General features: G+C 47.5%; 1 protein-coding gene across 2 annotated transcripts in view; it reads right to left on the bottom strand.

Annotated features, from left to right (window-relative positions):
* ACSS1 (acyl-CoA synthetase short chain family member 1) overlaps nucleotides 1–18,250 on the bottom strand; it is a 61,749-nt gene that overhangs the window by 6,960 nt on the left and 36,539 nt on the right. For both annotated transcript variants that reach the window (XM_060610585.3, XM_060610568.3), the window contains exons 4-13: nucleotides 17,687–17,862; nucleotides 17,139–17,291; nucleotides 12,493–12,640; nucleotides 11,085–11,222; nucleotides 7,017–7,109; nucleotides 5,748–5,860; nucleotides 5,237–5,363; nucleotides 4,362–4,489; nucleotides 4,183–4,246; nucleotides 1,704–1,822 (exon numbers count right to left, since the gene is read on the bottom strand). In XM_060610585.3, coding sequence (XP_060466568.1) covers nucleotides 1,704–1,822; nucleotides 4,183–4,246; nucleotides 4,362–4,489; nucleotides 5,237–5,363; nucleotides 5,748–5,860; nucleotides 7,017–7,109; nucleotides 11,085–11,222; nucleotides 12,493–12,640; nucleotides 17,139–17,291; nucleotides 17,687–17,862 — 1,259 coding nt within the window. The remainder of the gene's footprint in view (nucleotides 1–1,703; nucleotides 1,823–4,182; nucleotides 4,247–4,361; nucleotides 4,490–5,236; nucleotides 5,364–5,747; nucleotides 5,861–7,016; nucleotides 7,110–11,084; nucleotides 11,223–12,492; nucleotides 12,641–17,138; nucleotides 17,292–17,686; nucleotides 17,863–18,250) is intronic.

The following is an 18,250-nucleotide window of genomic DNA, read 5'->3' as shown; positions in this document are numbered from 1 at the left end:
CCAGAATGAACCCACAACTACATAGTCAATTAACCATCAACAAAGCAGGAAAAAATATCCAATGGGAAAAAGACAGTCTCTTCAACAAATGGTGTTAGGAAAACTGGACAGTTACTTGCAAAGGAATGAAACTAGACCATTTTCTTACACCAAACACAAAAATAAATTCAAAATGTATTAAAGGCCTAAATGTGAGACCTGAAATCATCAAAATCCTAGAGAACACAAACAGTAACCTCTTTGGCATCAGCCATAGCAACTTCCTTCTAGATCTGTCTCCTGAGGCAAGGGAAACAAAAACAAGAATAAACTATTGGGACTTCATCAAAATAAAAAGTTTCTGCACAGCAAGGAAACAATCAACAAAACTAAAAGGCAACCTATGGAATGGGAGAAGATATTTGCAGATGACATATCTGATAAAGAGTTAATATCAAATATGTATAAAGAAGTTTTACAACTCAACACCCAAAAAAAAAATCTAATTAAAAATGGGGAGAAGACATCAATAGACATTTTTGCAAAAAAGACATCCAGATGGCCAACAAACCCATGAAAACATCCTCAACATCACTCATCATCAGGCAAGTACAAATCAAAACTTCAATGAGACATCACCTCACACCTGTCAGAATGGCTAAAATCACAACACACGAAACAGTATGTCATGGTGATGATGTGGAGAAAGGAGAGCCCTCTTGCACTGTTGGTGGGAATATAAATTGGTGCAGCCACTGCGAAAAACAGTATGGAGGTTCTTCAAAAAGTTAATAATAGAGCTACCCTATGATCCAGCAATTGTACTACTAGGTATTTACCCAAGGAATCCAAAAATACTAATTCAAGGGGATGCATGCACCCTGATATTTATAGCATTATCTACAATAGCCAAATTATGGAAACAGCCCAAGTATCCATCAACTGATGAATAAAGAAGACGTTGTGTGTGTGTGTGTGTGTGGGTGTGTGTGTGTGTATGTACATATATATATATATATATATAGTATATATAGTAGAGTGTGTGTATATATATATATATGTATATATATATAGTAGAGAATATTATCTAAGCAAAATTAAGTCAGTCAGAGAAAGACAAATACCATTATGATTTCACTCATGTGTAATTTAAGAAAAAAAAAACAGAGATAAGGGGAAAAAAGAGAGATGGGCAAACCAAGAAACAGACTCTTAACTACAGAGGGGAGGTGGGCAGGGGGATGGGTGAAATATGTGGTGGGGATTAAGGAGTGCACTCATTGTGATGAACACAGAGTAATATATGGAATGGTTGAATCACTATATTGTACATCTAAAACTAATTATCACTCTGTATGTTAATTAACTGGAATTTAAATTAAAACTTTAAAAAAAAATAACTAAAATCTCTAATTTTCTTCACCACTCAGACCTGCTCCTATAAATAGCTTCCAAAGGCCAAAGTAAGAGAATGTCTAATCCTGCCCAGCACTGTACCCTGAACAGGTGAATTGTGTAAAGGTTTGCTGCGAGGTATTCTGACCTTCCCCTCTCTATGAGGATACAGCAACTCACCATCCCCACCTACCTCCCTGGAAACCAAACAGCTAATGTCCACTTTGCTGCTGATGAAAGGGATCACTTGTTGTTGTTAATTGTGGGAAGCAGAGAAGGAGGCTTACAACCAGTAGCGCCATCACACCTGAAGGGCAGGTGCCACTCACCAGAATCTGATCAGGCACCGCATACTTGGCAATCTTGTTGGCCACTGCTGATCTGACCTCCTTCACCACCAAATCTGGGTCACCTGCATTGTCCTTCAACACAATAAAGGCAAATGCAGCTGGAAGGAAGCAAAGATTTGGGGTGTATTAGACCACAAACCATCTCCTGAGGCAGAGCATTGTATATAGTCACTATAAATCCTAAAGATCTTAAAATCATACACTGGTGACCTTGTAGCAGCTGCTTTGTTTCATTGTAGCCCTGAAAATGTGTTCCCATTTCATCCAAAGCAGAAGCAATTCTCACAGCTCCTTTGAACATCCCAGTGAAGCCAACATGTAGTTGAGAGCTCTCTGGGGCTCTGGTGTTGATTGGCTGGGGGTGTGACCTTGGAGGCATAACTTAACCCCCTCCCACTGTCCTTGCACCTGTGAAGTAGACCATAATGTGGGCTGACAGGAGAATACCATCCACTCCTGTGAGATGGTACATGGGAACACAGCACATGGCACTAATCTTGTGGGTACATGTATAGCACGGTGGGAACTAGCCACAGTAGCTATTAAAATGTAAATGAAGTTAAGGTTAAGATGTAGTTCCTTGGTCTCATGATCCACTTATAGCTATGGCTACTCTCCTGGACAGCACAGATGAAAAGCAAGCTCCATCTTGGCAGGAAGTTCTGTTGGCCAGTGCTGACTAACCAATATTTTAACATAAACACTAAGTTTTGTCTGTCAGTATCCTGCCAGGTTCCAGAAAGGATTAACAGTGGTTCCCACAGGTCTCTACATTTCTTGTGAATCCACCTGGGATAATCTTGCATATGTGGTACCGAGGGATCCAATTCTATTGTTTCTCTATGTGAGCAATCCCACAACCAGTGGGGACAGTCTCTTTCCCCATGGATCTGCAATGCCCTTCATACATGGAGTTCCTATATATGTGTAGCCTGTGTATACCTGCACCATTCCACCCATCTTAATTAATTCTCCCCATGGCACATGCCATGGCACAACCTACTTGTAGCTTCTTCATTGATTGTGTTTATTGCATATTGTCCATCTCTCCCCTCTACTCCCTGACCCTCCAGCATGAAAGCTCAATGAAGCAGGGACTTATGTCCCTTGCCAGGTCTGGGTCCTAATCAGACAAGACCCAGGGCCTCCCCTCAATTAGACCAAGTGCACAGGGAGTAGGGACAAACAGGTACCCAACAGCTTTTGCTGTTGTGTATTACAAATAGATGGCTGCTCAAATTTGTTAGAAATCAGAAAAATGTATATCACCATACCCATGATACACACGTCTTCCCCAGTACTAAAGTCCTGGTGATCCCAAAGTTATTTGTGTGCATCTGCTGATGGGATAATGAGGTGGCCCAAGGCCTCTGAGTGTCACAGGCAAGGACGTGTTCCTATCTCCATCCCCCTCCTATCCCTGCCCCCTCTCCAGTGCTTCCCAGTCTCCTGCTAAGGAAGGGCGGGGGGGGGGGGGGGGGGGGGAAGGCAACCTCATGAACACATGCTTCTCACGGCAACTGAAAATGCTTTTTTTAAAGGAACTTCAATAAATGTTAAATTTTACAATGAGTTGATTTAGATAAGGTGTTTGCGTAAATAATGGAATAGTGGCACATAAACATGGCAGGAAGGCAGGTAACAATGGGACATGCTGCGACAGAGGCTGTCCCTGACAGCAATAGGGAGAGTGTCCAATCCCAGGCTGCTTGGCCAGGCAGTGGAGGATGGTTTGCCCAGCAGGGCAGTGTAGGGTCGAAAGTGTCCAGCTAATGCCAACCCAAGTGAGTGTGGCCACTGTGCACCAAGCACTATGATACTCAAGTGATCCTGCCACTTCCCACACCCAACTGCTTAGAATCTGGCAGACTTTGGAACAATGTGTGTCTTCAGTAAGACCACCCTGACCATCATTTAGCACTCCCCTGGCATGTCACTTGCATGGGAACCACTGATCAAATTCCTCCAGAACAAGTCCCAGAGCAGCAGAAGAGTCCACTCCAGGGCACACTCCTGTCTGCCAGCTCCTATGTGGCTGCAGAGCTGGCACCAGGCGCTGTAACCCAGCATGTGCAAGGAGATGCTCTGAGCATGATAGGACATTTCATGTGAACCGTCGGCAACTGGGCCACCACAGGCACACAGACAGAGGATGAAACTCCCAAGCTCAGTAGAGGCCAAATAGACTCCCAAGCTCAGTAGAGGCCAAATAGGTCCTGGCTGCTTGTGGATGTGTGTCCTCAAAGGACGGCAGAGTTAGGACATTTCAGAAATCTGACCCTCACCTAACATGCATGCCATCAAGTCTATTCACCCAAAATCCACGTAAGACTGAAGGAAGCAACAGCTTGACCCATAAAAATCCCCTGCCACCCATCTTCCAGATTCTGCTCCTTTTACAAAGTGCCCACAATGGGCGTAAGACCAGGAATGAGGAGCTCCTTTTGTGGGCACTCACCTTCTCCTTTGATGTCATGGGGGTAGCCAATGACAGCAGTCTCTGCCACAGTGGGGTGGCTAGCCTGTGCAGAACACAACAAGACAAAACATGCAAGAGGTGAACTGCCTGAGTCAGCACGCAAGTAAATCTGAGGCCTCAAAGAGGCATCCTACCCAAGGAGGCTGGGCCATTCTCACCATCGAGTCCTCGATCTCAGCAGTCCCCAGCCTGTGGCCGCTGATGTTGATGACGTCATCCATCCGCCCTGTGATCTGGTAGTAGCCGCCCTCGGTCCGGTAAGCCCCATCTCCAGTGAAGTAGTAGCCTGCACCACAATGGGAGAATTCAGCACCAATACCTCTGAACCAGGACCCAGCAGGGCTCCCGTCCCTCCAGGAAGGATACAGTAGTACCCACACCCCAACTCTCTCTATGGAAGAAAGCCCTGAAGCCCCAGCTCTGCTGACCTCCTGCCTGTTTGTACTCCTGGCAACCCCTTGTGGAGACACTTCTCTAGATAGTGCCATCTGGCTATGTGCTAGAGAGAGGGCAGTGGCTCTGAGTCAGCAGAATTCTGACCATGTCATAACCGCAAACGTTGGGGAGCAGAAGATGTACAAGGAGCCCACCCAAGCATCCCCAAAAGTGAGTCTCTTTCACAAGCTTGAGACTGAAGATGATGGATTCCCACAGGCACACTGTGTATATAATCTTCCAACCCAACAACACAAAGCAAAGCAGGAAAAAAACAAAAAGTAAACTGGAAGAAAACTCACAGCCATCATGACAGTTTTCCAAAGTTGTTTCTTCATCCTTCTCTCTTAGTAGCCTAAGGCATGCACACCACAGGCCAGGCACTTTGGGCTCTGCATGCAGCCCCACTTAACCCCCAAGAATTCTTACCAGTCCAGAGACCAGGGGGCTTAGGGAGGTGAAGTGGATGGGAGGAGGATTCCAACTCCAAAGTATCACTGCTCTACACTCAGTCATCATTTCCTTAAAAATGTTTTCTGAGCTTATGATTTCCAGTGTGTGCAAAAATGCATGACATGATCCACTTTAGCCAGCTCACCTGGGTAAGGCTTGAAGTAGGCCTCCATGAATCTCTGGTGGTCTCCATAGATGGTCCTGGCCATGCCCGGCCAGGCCTGGGACAGGCATAGAGCCCCAGAGACATCACCGCCCTCCACAACGTTTCCCTACAGACCCAGAGACACACATGTGAGAGAACTGGCAGATTCTGCTTCAGAAGCAAAAAACTAACATTCTTCTGAAAAATGATAGAGGGAAGTGCCAGAAAAATGCATGAAAACAGAAACATGAAAAATGACAAGGAGGCCCCAAGAGGAACTGCCTTTCTCCTCCGTAAGGAAGCAGCATGGAGAGGGCTTCCCAGAAAACCTAGGGCTCACCCCATGTGGCAGTTTCAACTGTGTCCTTGAATGCTTGCCCTCTACCACCTAAAAGAGCCTGGCACACGTGATGTGGGACAGCGAGCAGAGGAGGCCATGAAGGCAGACAGGAGTGTCAGGAGCTTGGCAGGACACCCGTGAAGGAAGGAGATGCCTCTGCAAGGCCCTTACCTTCTCATCCATGAGAATTGGGACAATGCCATAAAAGGGTCTCATAGCCATGCCAGGGAGGATTTCTGCTCCTTCTTCCGAGGGGCGTGGGGCGATGCAGATGCCACCCGTTTCTGCAGGGAGAATGGGGAAGAAATGCAGGATGGGCCTAGCAGCTAGTGGAATGTTTATCGAGACACTGCCATGAAAGTGTCCATTGCAGACACACAAGTGCTCTCCCAGGGTGGGAGATGGGTGCTTGCCCCTGTCTGCTCAAGGAAATGACACAGTGATCCCAGTGACACAAAGACCTCTTTCTGAGGCAAGCCCAGACTTGGGTTCTGGTCCTCTCATCTGCAGAAACGAGATGGGAACCCAAGGAGGAGAGGTCAGTCCAGCTATGGCTCTCCACAGGGATAGGGGCTTCCTCCCTTCATCCATGGCTCTGTGGGAAGGGGTAGAACCCACCTACTTGCACAGGAAGATGGAGGAAAAGAACTGCTTCTGGGCCAGTGCCCCATCCCCCACACCAAACAATGAAAAGTGATGCTCACAATTCTGTTCTCACATCTCTGGCACTTCCCTCTATCAGCCTGCATGGAAATGCCTCACAAGACTCAGCTGTAGGGAGTCTCTGTCCTGAGCCTTCCCAAATGGAGGAGAACAGAGCTATTTGCAATACCTCACATTCTGGCTTCTTGGAGAATGAGACCACAGTTCGCTACATTTATTACATCAGTGGTGATCTCTTACTCCGAACAATACTCCAGAGCAGAGAGGACAAAGCAAAACAAAATGACACAGAAAAAAATGTGTTTCCCACTAAAATCTAAATTTAAACTCTGGTCCCTTACAGCAGGGTCCATCTGCATCAGATGTATTTGTGTTGGACACATGGACCCTACAGGGAAAATGAACATTTAGCTAAGCACCTACTACCTGTCAGCAGTAGGCAACGTGCAGCACTTCTATCATCTCTTTCCATCCTCACCGGGGCCTGTAGTGGAGTGCCCCCATTTCACCAATGAGGAACCTAAGGCCCAGAGAAGTCATTACACATCTTACAGCTGCAAAAGGGTAGCCACACACTGTCTCTCACTCCAGACATCAGATTTTTCAACCACCTCATATGCTGAGGGGCTGAAGCATTAGTGGTGTTGGATGGCATTCACAGAGCCTCACTCACACTTGACCCTCCAAGACTCAGGCTCAGCCACATGTTCTCATGTGCTGTCACATGCAGTGAGTGAGCCCTGCATCAGGTCCCCTTCTCCTCAGGGGCATTCTCACCTGTTTGCCACCAGGTGTCCACCAGCGTGCATCTGCAGTCCCCCACCACCTTGTGGAGCCACTCCCAGGCCTCACAGTTGATTGGTTCTCCCACTGAAACCACACACAAAAGGAAAAAAATGATATAATACACCTCAACAAAACTGAAAACAAAAAGGATAGGTTTTTATAGGGGAAACTGTTCTATAATTTTTCTGAAGGACATAAAAGAAAATTTGAAAAAGCAGTGAGATTCAGCATATTTACGGCCATCAAAAAAATACAAATTACAACAAGATATTTTAGCCATCATGTAAAAAATTTTTAAGTTGGATAAAATGTGGGGGAACCAATAGCACATACACTATAGGAGTGTAATTTGGTATGGAACTGGGGAACAACTTGGGTGGTTCTCTTAATATTTAAAAGTGGAGGGGCACCTGGGTGGCTCAGTCAGTTAACTGACTGAGTTTGGCTTAGGTCATGGTCTTGTCATTCGTGAGTTCGAGCCCCACATCAGGCTTTCTGCTGTCAGCGCGGAGACTGCTTTGGATCCTCTGTCCCTCTCTGTCTCTGCCCCTCCCCCACTAGCATGAGTGAGTGCACTCTCGCACTCTCTCACTCTCTCAAAAATAAATAATAAACATATTTTAAAAAATTGAAAAAAAAAACATGCATACACCTGATACAACTACTTAGGAAACTGGTAGAATCCACTAAAGCTAAACACGTATATACACACACATGCTACACACACACACACACACACACACACACACACAAATGTGCTTGCATCCTATGACTCTATAGCCTGACTTCTACAGCAATGTCTAGCTGCTAATGACCTCAATGTTTGTGTACCCCCAATATTTCATATGTTGAAATCTTAACCCCTAAAGATGATAGTATTAGGAGGTAAGGCCTTTGGGAGGTAATGAAGCCCTCAGGAATTGGATTAGTGCCCTTGTAAAACAGACCACCCAGCTCCCCCCTCCCTTGGACCATGTGAGGACACAGGGAGAAGGCACCATCTATGAACCAGTAAGAGGGCCCTCACCAGAAGACAATCGTGCTGGCACCTTGATTGTGAACTTCCCAGACTCCACAACTGTGAGAAATAAATCCCTGTTGTTTATAGTCATTGGTGTTTTGTTATAGCAGCCCAAATGACTAAGCTACCACCCTAATGAGATGCCCATACAAGGCTGGCACTCAGAACTTGCCAGATTAAACATACCACTGCTAAAATAGTGAAATCCTCTCATGCTGGCTGTCTCTTGCTCAGGACCACTCACGTGCAGCAAGTAACCAAGGCCTGACCTGGCCAGGGCCTCCCATGCTGGTCACACAGGTGCTGGATGTTGTGTGTTTTGCCCCTGCACTCACAGGGAGGCCAGAGGATACCATGCAGCACTGGCCCATACACTGAGGAACAGCAAGAGACAGAACATGCAAACACTGGGGCGTGACTACTGGACCACACCCACAGTAGCCCCCACAGGAGGGTAAAATCAAGTTCTCAAAACATAGAACAGAGCCATATGGAAAACTGCATGTTGCTGAGTTATAATAAACATAGGATAATAGCAGTTTGATCTTGTTCAGGGAAAGAAGACATTTCAGAACCGAGCTATGTCTTTCACAGTAATATAACTGTGAAGAAGGCATCAGAAGGTGCACAGGCAATTGGGTTGCCTGGAGCAGCGCCATGGAGGACATCAGCTTTCATTACCATGTTCCAATTTTTTTTTTCCCAGCAAGAGTATAACTATGTGTCACTTGTGAAGCTGAAAGTTAAAAAAAAAATTAATGCAAATCTTGGGGTTAAAGTCCTAAGTAAACTAGATTCTGCTGACCAGTCAGATTAAATGAAGTCAATGCACCCAAAGCCTGAGCTGTGGGGGCTAATCCAGCCACACGGAAGCAGCCTGAACTGTGGAACCACAGTGGAGATCAGCACTGCACTGGCTCTGGTCAAGGCATGAAGCTTCCTGGTCCATGGTGCTACTCTCTTTTGCCGGTGTGAGAAGATGCCAAGTGCTGTTTACCTGCCTGCCAGCACTGCTTATTGATAACCAGGTCCCAGGGAAACCCCTGCAGGGCTCCACTGGTGGTGCTCATTACATGGCAGGAATGTGCCCACAAGACCAGCAAAATACACAGAGCCTGGCCAATCCTCTGTGTGTGCTCCCTGGTACAGAGTTGTTCTGGGCCTGATCCAAGAGAGGAAGTGGAGAGAGGACTACAGAAGCCTGTCTGGCCTAGAGGATCCCTGGCTGAGGCAGCTTTTGGATGGGACATGCACCCCCACTCTAATGCGGCTACTGAGCATCTCCTTCTGAAATGCTCAGAGCAAATGCCTTATCACTGGGGGTCCTAGTGAGTCTTCCTTAGCAGTTGAATCCCATGAGTGCATCTAGAAAATCAAACCTCCCTTCATCACTAACCTAACTCCTGGTCCCACTCAGGTGGCCTACAAATGGCACCTGGAGGATCTGAGTTTCTGTGGCCCTCTGCTTGCCCTCGGTCCCCAAGCACTGCCCAGCCCAAAGTGCAGGGGCATGTCATAGCCCTTGTGGTATGGAGGGCAGGTCTTCTGCATCCACACAGCCCCCAGTCAAGACACACAGGACTCACACTCCATAGCCTAAACATGCCAAGAGAGGCATCTCAGACTCACCACCATCTAGAAAGGAGCCCAAAACACTTCTGCTGACCCCACCTGGAAAATTCAAAGTACTTGGTCATCCAGACACCAACTGACCCTAATCACAAGGGAGGCTCTGAATAGAAGGGAGGTAGGCACATGAAAACAGGTCTCCCAGGCAAGGATCCAGGCCATCCTGGGTGGGAAGCAGCATTGCTGGGTAGCAACTGCCCTGGAGATGCCAGCATCTGGGTGTTGAGCCCTCAGCACAAATCTGAGCCTTCTGTTTCTGGCCCTGCAACTCAGCTTCACAAAGAGCAGTCAACCCTCACTGACCTGCTGTGTTTCTCTGTGTGTGGGCATTGGGATGCTGAGGATACTGATGGGTGTGACTTTTGGGAGCTCACTGCCCAGGGAAACAGTCAGCATGAGAATAGATATCCAAGTACAAAATATGGATTTGTCTGAGAAAAGAGAGCCCGAGGTCCAGAGCAGCCAGGTAACTCCACAGGGAGAAGGTGCACAGAGACGGACCTTGAGAGAAGGTTGGAACCCACACAGATGGAGAGGAGCACTATGGCATTTCAGGCAAGGGGAGTAGTATGAACCAGGGCCCTGAGACCTATAACAGCGCTACACACCTGTGCCACTGATGAGTGACATGCACATGCTGTCCTGAGCTCCCTTCCCCGTGGACACATTTGGCAGCAAGACACCTCCCTTGTGGTACCTGCCCTACATGCCTCCTCTGTGAAAAACCAAGAAGATCCAAGTATTCACCCAAGGAGCACAGAGGACCTCCCTGCCCTTGTTTTGCCTATGGACAACATGTGTAGGGGCAGAAATGAAATGAATCAGGAACAAGGAGAGAGAACGGGCATGGGTACCTTCCACCCCACTGGTATCATCTGAACTAACCCCACATCACCTTTCCCAGATGTTTCCATGTGACTTGGCAACATATATAAAAATTATAAATGGAGATAACCTTTGATCTCATAACTCCTTGCCTTGGAAATATCTACAGCAAGAACAGCACACAAGCACAGAATGATGTTTATTATAGTCCTTGGGACTATCCGGTACTAAGCAACAGAGGAACACCTTAGTGACCCAGTCAGCTCCTGCACTGCAGTCCCATGTGGCCACTGAAGGAGGGCTTGGGCCACCTTACCAGGTTGGGAATTTTTCATAATAAAGATGAAGCACAGAACTCAGGCACAGAAACATCTAGAATATTGTATTCCAGACTGTTTGTTATCATCTGGGGGCTCCAGGAAGCTGCTTATGGGCAGGGACATCTGCTTTCTATTCAGTATGGCACTGTTTGAATTCGCCACAGCCATAGCCACGCAGCTTTCATAATTAAAACCATCCTGAAGCCTGCACTGGCTCTGCCACATGGCACACACACCTCTCCAGTAGCACAGAAGACCACTCACCTGACCCCAGAGTCCGCAAGGAGGAGCGGTCGTACTTCTTCACCCAGGAGTCGCCATATTTCAACAATAGCCGGACAGCCGTCGGGGCCCCATAGAACTGATTGATCTTTAACCTCTGCACTGTCTCCCAATATCGACCTACAAAAAGGCCCAAGTTCACCGTCAGTCTGAGCCCACTAGATAGCATCTATTCTAACTTAGTTAGAAATCAGACAACAGTTACTGTGTGCTGGATACATGCAAACCCCTGTGTTCACAGAAAGGAATCCAACACCCATCATTGGGATAGAAAGGGAGCCCTGTGGCAATCATCACCCAGCACACCCCACATCCAGGGCTGGTGCATTTGGAAACAGCCTTCCCCTGGCTCTGGATGGCTGCATCCATGTGGTATACCCCAAAAGATACAGCAAAGATTGGTTCAAAGGGATATCACTGTGAATTTTAAAAATAACCCATGTAGCACTAACAAAGAACTTATGTTCACACTTAGATGTCTCTGAGGTTGTGACAGGTGCTTCCCCTGGAATAGCAGTGGCCACAACTGAGTGAGCCCTGGGGAGCAGGGCAATTGTCCAGCACACACACACACACACACCTGGTCTCCCACAATCCCCCTCAACTCACCACCATGGCTCTACACATGGAGTGGGCTGAGCTTCGAGGGGTGGAAGTGATGGGCCTGAGATCACACCTAAGGTGTGGCCCTTAATCCCTCACTATGCCCCCTACATAATCTTCCTAGGGTGCATCTAGTCCATCAGGAGGCTGAAGAGGAGCAGGGGAGGTGACAAAGTTCTACACACATCATTATTAGCACTGTGGAATGCTTGGCAGAGCCACCACAATTCAACTGAATTATAACAAATACTTGGGGTTTTGTGCTGCCTGAAAGAGAGATGCCAAGGTGAGCAAGATGTGGGTCCTCAAAGCAATCTCAATTCATGTAGGTGGCTCCAGGACACACACAATGCTCTCTGGCAGATGTCCCTGAAGGCACAGGCAGCAGAGCTGGAGAAAATCCCCCGTCTGTGGTAACAGGAGGCTGGCAGCTGGCCTGGGTGTTAAGGGCTGGATCTGGTCAGGTGGCCAGAGAGGGGAGAGGGACAGTGCTAAGGGGATGGCCCAAGGCACCCAGTTTGCTAGCGGGACAAGAACTCTGGAGTGGGTTGTCCTGAGACAGCTTCCAGTGACAAATCACACTCCCATCTACTGCTTATCTGATCTTACTGCAGACATGGCCCCTGGCCCCAGCCCACCTGGCAGAGCAAAAGGCCTGGCAGCTATGCCACGTGACCACAAGGACCACAGCCGGGACAGAGTGAGGGAATCTACTCCACCCTCCTGTGAACTTCTCCTCCTTCCTCAAGCTTCCTCCTGGGGACCCTATTCGGTCCCCAGTCCTCACCAGCATCAGGGTAAACTGGGGTGCTCTCAAAAAGGACAGTGGTCGCTCCATTGCACAGGGGTCCATACACCACATAGCTGTGTCCTGTGATCCAGCCAATGTCGGCCACACAGCCAAAAACGTCGCCTGGCCGGTAGTCAAACACAAGCTGCAGAAACAGGAAAAGAGGCTGTCAGGAGCCTGTCACCCCATGCTCCCATAAGTCACTAACAGTGTTCTATAAATGCAAGACACAGCTGCTCCCAGGCCACCAAGAGCAGGAAGAATAAGTGCACCGCCAGAGCTCCATGAAGCTACAGCAGTAACAAGACAGAGTTACTGCCACACACAACATGCGGATTCTCACAGATGACAGTGAAAGAAGCCAGACCCCAGGTGTACACTGTATGAGCCCCAACCCAGCAAAGCTGATCTGTATACTGGAGGTCATGCTAGTACTAGCCCTGCTGGGGGGCTGCTTGCCAGTGGCATGTCAGCGCCTCTGGGAGCTGGAGACGCCCCAAGTCCTGAGGCAGGTGGTGGCCAAGTGTGTATCCACAGGTCGAAGCTCATCTAGCCATATGTCCAAAATAAGGGCACCTTTCTGCATTAAGTTATACTCTAATTTTTTAAATCTCAAAAACTGCAAAAAAAACAAAACAAAACAAAAAAAAAAGCCAAAAAGACCAAGAAATGCCTCAAGCATCATCAGTTTCTGAGAGCCTGAGCAGGGAGACATGCGCCTCCTGCATTCTTGCCACAGGGTCCAACCTGAGCCTGACCTACCTCTGGATACAAATGCCCCTTTGCAGGAAACACGGAGATCAGAGGGACAAACCTCTGGGTGTTACAACAAAGTTGAAGGAAACGGAAGAGATGGAAGAGAACCAACAGGTTAAAAAGGCTTAAAAGACATATTAAAAAAAAAAAAAAACAGTAAGCCACAGTATCAGGGGATGCATGTTGGGTGACTAAGCTAGAAGAGGGGAAACACGGGCAGTGACACTATCAAAGTCAGAATATGGGGGAGGGGCTGTGGTTGGACAGGCCAGGAAGGGCTTCTGTGAGGCTGACAGGACATTTCTCCACTCCTTTTTTTTAAATTAATTTATTTAAATTCAAGTTAGTTAACATACAGTGTAGTATTCGTTTCAGGAGGAGAAGCCAGTGATTCTTCACTTATATACAACACCCAGTACCCCAGTGACATTGCACTTCTTTACTGAAGTGGGTTGCCTTATAATAATTCAGTAAGCCACACATAGGATTTGAGTGGTTTTCTGGATTCTATTCTGTATTCTGATCTATTTTGCAATAAAAAGATTTCTTTTAAATCTTCGGGCGAGTGGGTCAGAGTGGCTAAAATGAACAAATCAGGAGACTATAGATGCTGGAGAGGATGTGGAGAAACGGGAACCGTCTTGCACTGTTGATGGGAATGCAAACTGGTGCAGCCGCTCTGGAAAACAGTGTGGAGGTTCCTCAAAAAATTAAAAATAGATCTACCCTATGATGCAGCAATAGCACTGCTAGGAATTTACCCAAGGATACAGGAGTGCTGATGCATAAGGGCAGTTGTACCCCAATGTTTATAGCAGCACTTTCAACAATAGCCAAATTATGGAAAGGGCCTAAATGTCCATCAAGTGATGAATGGATAAAGAAATTGTGGTTTATATACACAATGGAATACTACGTGGCAATGAGAAAGAATGAAATCTGGCCTTTTGTAGCAACATGGATAGAACTGGAGAGTGTTATGCTAAGTGAAATAAGTCAGACAGAGAAAGACAGATACCATATGTTTTCACTCTTATGTGGATCTTGAGGAACTTAACAGAAGACCATGGGAGAGGGGAAGGAAAAAAAAAAAAAAGAAGAGGTTAGAGAGGGAGGGAGCCAAAACATAAGAGACTCTTAAAAACTGAGAACAAACTGAGGGTTGATGGGGGGTGGGAGGGAGGGAAGGGTGGGTGATGGTATTGAGGAGAGCACCTGTTGGGATGAGCGCTGGGTGTTGTATGGAAACCAATTTGACAATAAATTTCATATTAAAAAATAAAAATCAATCAATCAATCAATCTTTGGGCGAGTGGACCAGTTTCTTGCTGCCACAGATCAATGTGGAGAATCCCCAGGAGTCTCCAGACAGTATAGTGGTCTGGAGATGGGCAGGGCCCTGTGCAGCTGTGTCCCAAGGCAGGGGGCTGGGGGGATTATTTCAAGGAAGACTGTGGTTTCACAGCACTAGAGCATCAGGACGCCCACACCCAAAGCCCCACAGCATTTGGGACTGAAAGAATGTTTAATACAACTTGGACCAAATTGCCAAGTCTTTCATGGGGCTGAAGATTTCTCTCCCTGCAGTTCTGGGAAGGGTAGCAAGTGCCTGGGGCCAGCCATGCTCCAAAGGGCCTGACCCTACTGTATACCTCCAAAATCTCTTCACACCCTTCAGAGCCAACTGTCCTTATCCCCTAGAGAACCACATGTGTGCATACTTTCATCTATAGAAGGCTCAAAGTTTCTATTCCCAATTCTTAAAAAAAAATTCTTATTGAAGAGAAATTCAAAAGATGGTCCCATGCCTATACTCCGACTGCTTTTGCTCATGTAGACTGGGTCCTCCAACAATTTTGGTAATTATTATTACTAAAAACTAATCTCTCTCCACGTTTACAGCTTCCCTAATGTTAACTTCACTGTAAACTGGTGGAAAGAATTTGATCTACTCTGTGACTTTCTTGGTATTTGGTTTCATTAGCTATATTTTCCAAAGTATTTTTACTTACATGATGTGTCAATCCTTCAACCTTCCTCCCACCACTGAGAGCTGAAGAGGGGTGGGGTTTTCCAGTTGAGAACACTGAGGTCAAGAAAGGTTCTGTGGCATGCTCAAGGTCACCCAGCAGGCAGAAGACAACTGTTCTAATATGGATTTGAGTTCAGGTACTTGTCTGCTCAACATCTGTCTTTCTGTTTTTCAACATTGTTAGTCCTGGGTGTGAGTAGCCGCCAGTGGGACTGGTGCAGCACCACTCAGAGACTGTGTGATGCGCAGTGTGCATGCTTGCTACCTGCCTCCTAGCACCTGCTCCTCCCCATTCATTTCAGGAGATTCACCTCCCACATGACCAAGCCTGACCAATAAGCACATTCCACCCCCACCCCTAGCCACAGTGACTGAGGCAAATGGGGCCCTGACTGCAACCAGGCCAGTGATTTTGCTGGCACTATGAGGCTCTCTCCAGTCCCTGGGAAGGAATGTGGTCAGCACAGAGGAAGGGGGCCAAGGAAGGAGAGATGCCACCACGCGGGACCAAAATCGGAGCCCTTCTTGGATGGGCCTGGGCTTGCTGGTCACCTGGCTACTCAGTTCCCTTTGCAGCTGGCACCAGCAGTGCAGTTTTGCCTTTTGCAACAGAGAGGTCCATAAACACTATCTTGAAACCAAATCCTACCTGGGAAAAGTCAACTACTCCCCAAGTAACCAGGGATGCCACATTAAAACACAACCCCCACAACCCACCAATATTCAAATCAGTACCGATTTTTTTTCTTAAATGTTTATTTATTTATTTTGAGAGGTAGTGAGTGCAAGCAGGGGAGGGGCAGAGAGAGAGGGAGAGAGAAAATCCCAAGCCGGCTCCATACTCAGCATAGAGCCAGATACAGGGCTCAACCCCACAAACCATGAGATTATGATCTGAGCTGAAATCAAGAGTCAACACTTAACCAACTGAGCCACCCAGGTGCCCCCAAATCAGAACTGATTTTTTAAATGCACTTATTGGAATAAAAAAAATGACATACCATCTGCTTTATAGGCCCTAAAGGATGGCCCACTGTAATATAATTGCCATATACTAAATTTAAGTTTCCTTACAAAAGTAAATCTTTTTCTAATTTTACTTTTAAAATGTGGCCCCAGGGGCGCCTGGATGGCTCAGTCGGTTAAGTGTGCAACTCTTGATTTTGGCTCAGGTCATGATCTTACGGTTTGTGAGATGGAACCCCATTAGGCTCTGCGCTGTCAGCATGGATTCTCTCTCTCCCTCTCTCTCTGCCCCTCCTCCCCCCAGTCTCAAAATAAATAATTTTTTTTAATAAAAAAAAAATGTTTTCCTTTCTTTTAACATCACAAGGAAAAAAAGACCTTTTAAGTAGAAGAGAACATTTTAACATGTAATAGTAACATATTCATCTCTATAACAACTCAGTTGTAAAACATGAGTTTTGACATTTTTTTTAGGGAGGGAGGGGCCCAGGATGGCCTCAGCACCTGGGCCCCTGAGCATCAGAACACAGCTGTGCCAGTGAACATGTCAGACCTGGGGAGGGCTCAACTCTTACAGAGCAGGCAGACAGCACAGACACAGGTGCAAAGGGGCTAAAGACCTGCAGTGAGTCTCAAATTTTCGATCCAGACTCTCCCAACAAGGACAGAACTCAGCCCCCATGCCTACCACTCGCTATGCCAGTGCTACAACTCACAACGGCCCTACTCCTGAGCACACAAGAAGAAACATCAGCACCTCATGCATTCAGGCACTATGTTACAGCAGGAGTTCTAGCTCTAAATTCAGCCTCTCCTGGCCCCCTGCTCAGAGCCCTGCCCAGGAGGTGGGACACCCCGCACTCTCAACCTTCCCCACCAAGGCCCGTACCCTGTGCGTCACAGCGGCATACAGCAGGTAGCCCGCCTGCGTGTGGACGAGTCCCTTGGGTGTTCCGGTGCTCCCCGAGGTGTAGAGCAGGAAGAGCATGTCCTCACTGCTCATGCTCTCTGGAGCACAAACAGTGTCCTCCTTGGCCATTTCCTAGAAGGGGGAAGACACAAACAGCCCCATCCAAGGCAGTTACCCTCTGCCCCACATTCACCCATCCTAAGAACACCTCTTGCCCAGCTGCTGCAGGCCTCAGCAGACCAGATTCAGTTCACCTGCTCTACTCTGCCCTAGTTCAACTCCAGATGCAGAGAACACAAAATAAAAGGATGAATCTGATCATTTCTATTCCATTAAGTGTTTCAGTATGTTTGTGGTATTTGAGCTCCATCTTCCCAACCAGGATGTAAGTCCATCAGATACCATCAGGGAACCCTGAATATTGCTGGGGGACCCAGGTTGAGAACCATGATCCGACAAGACTCAGACCCAGTTAACCCAATAGGAGTTAACCTCTCCTTAAACTGTACAATGTGAGACAAACCCACCTGCTCGAGTGGGATGTCCAGACGCCCCATGTGGACCTTGTTGTCCGTCCTGTGAGCCACCAGGACATGTTGGATGGTCGGGCAGTGCTTCACAGCTTCATCTACTATCTTCTTCAGCTCCACCACGCGTCCTCCCCGGAGTCCTTGGTTGAAGGTAATGACCACCTTGCACTTAGCTAATGGAGACAAACAGATATTTCTGGTCAGTTTCCTTCCCACTATGACTCTCACAGCCCAGACTGACAGCCACACAGTCCAGGCCTAAGAGTGTGATACACAAAGTCCATTCTTGAGTAAAAGAGTCAGCAAAATGTGGGGGGAGGGGGTCTGCCTGCTTTGTGATCTTTGTGCTCAATGCAGAAATGCCAGGCCTTTTCCCAGCTCTGAAGGGGAGACTTCCACCATTCCCTCCCACCTGCCCTGGGAGCTTTCCCAGGTGAGAGGCCATCACACTGCCCTCAGCCACAGCCACTATAGTGGCAAAGCAACATTAAGATGCAGAGACCAAGAAAGCTGGGCAGCCAGAGACCAAGCCCCAACATGTCCTGTGTGGCCCCAGCCCTG

The sequence above is a fragment of the Panthera onca genome, chromosome A3, assembly GCF_046562875.1.
Source record: "Panthera onca isolate mPanOnc1 chromosome A3, mPanOnc1 haplotype 2, whole genome shotgun sequence".
In the NCBI taxonomy this organism is placed as follows: domain Eukaryota; kingdom Metazoa; phylum Chordata; class Mammalia; order Carnivora; family Felidae; genus Panthera; species Panthera onca.
The sequence above is the reverse complement of the archived record's forward strand: the minus strand, read 5'-3'. Positions and strand labels throughout refer to the sequence as shown.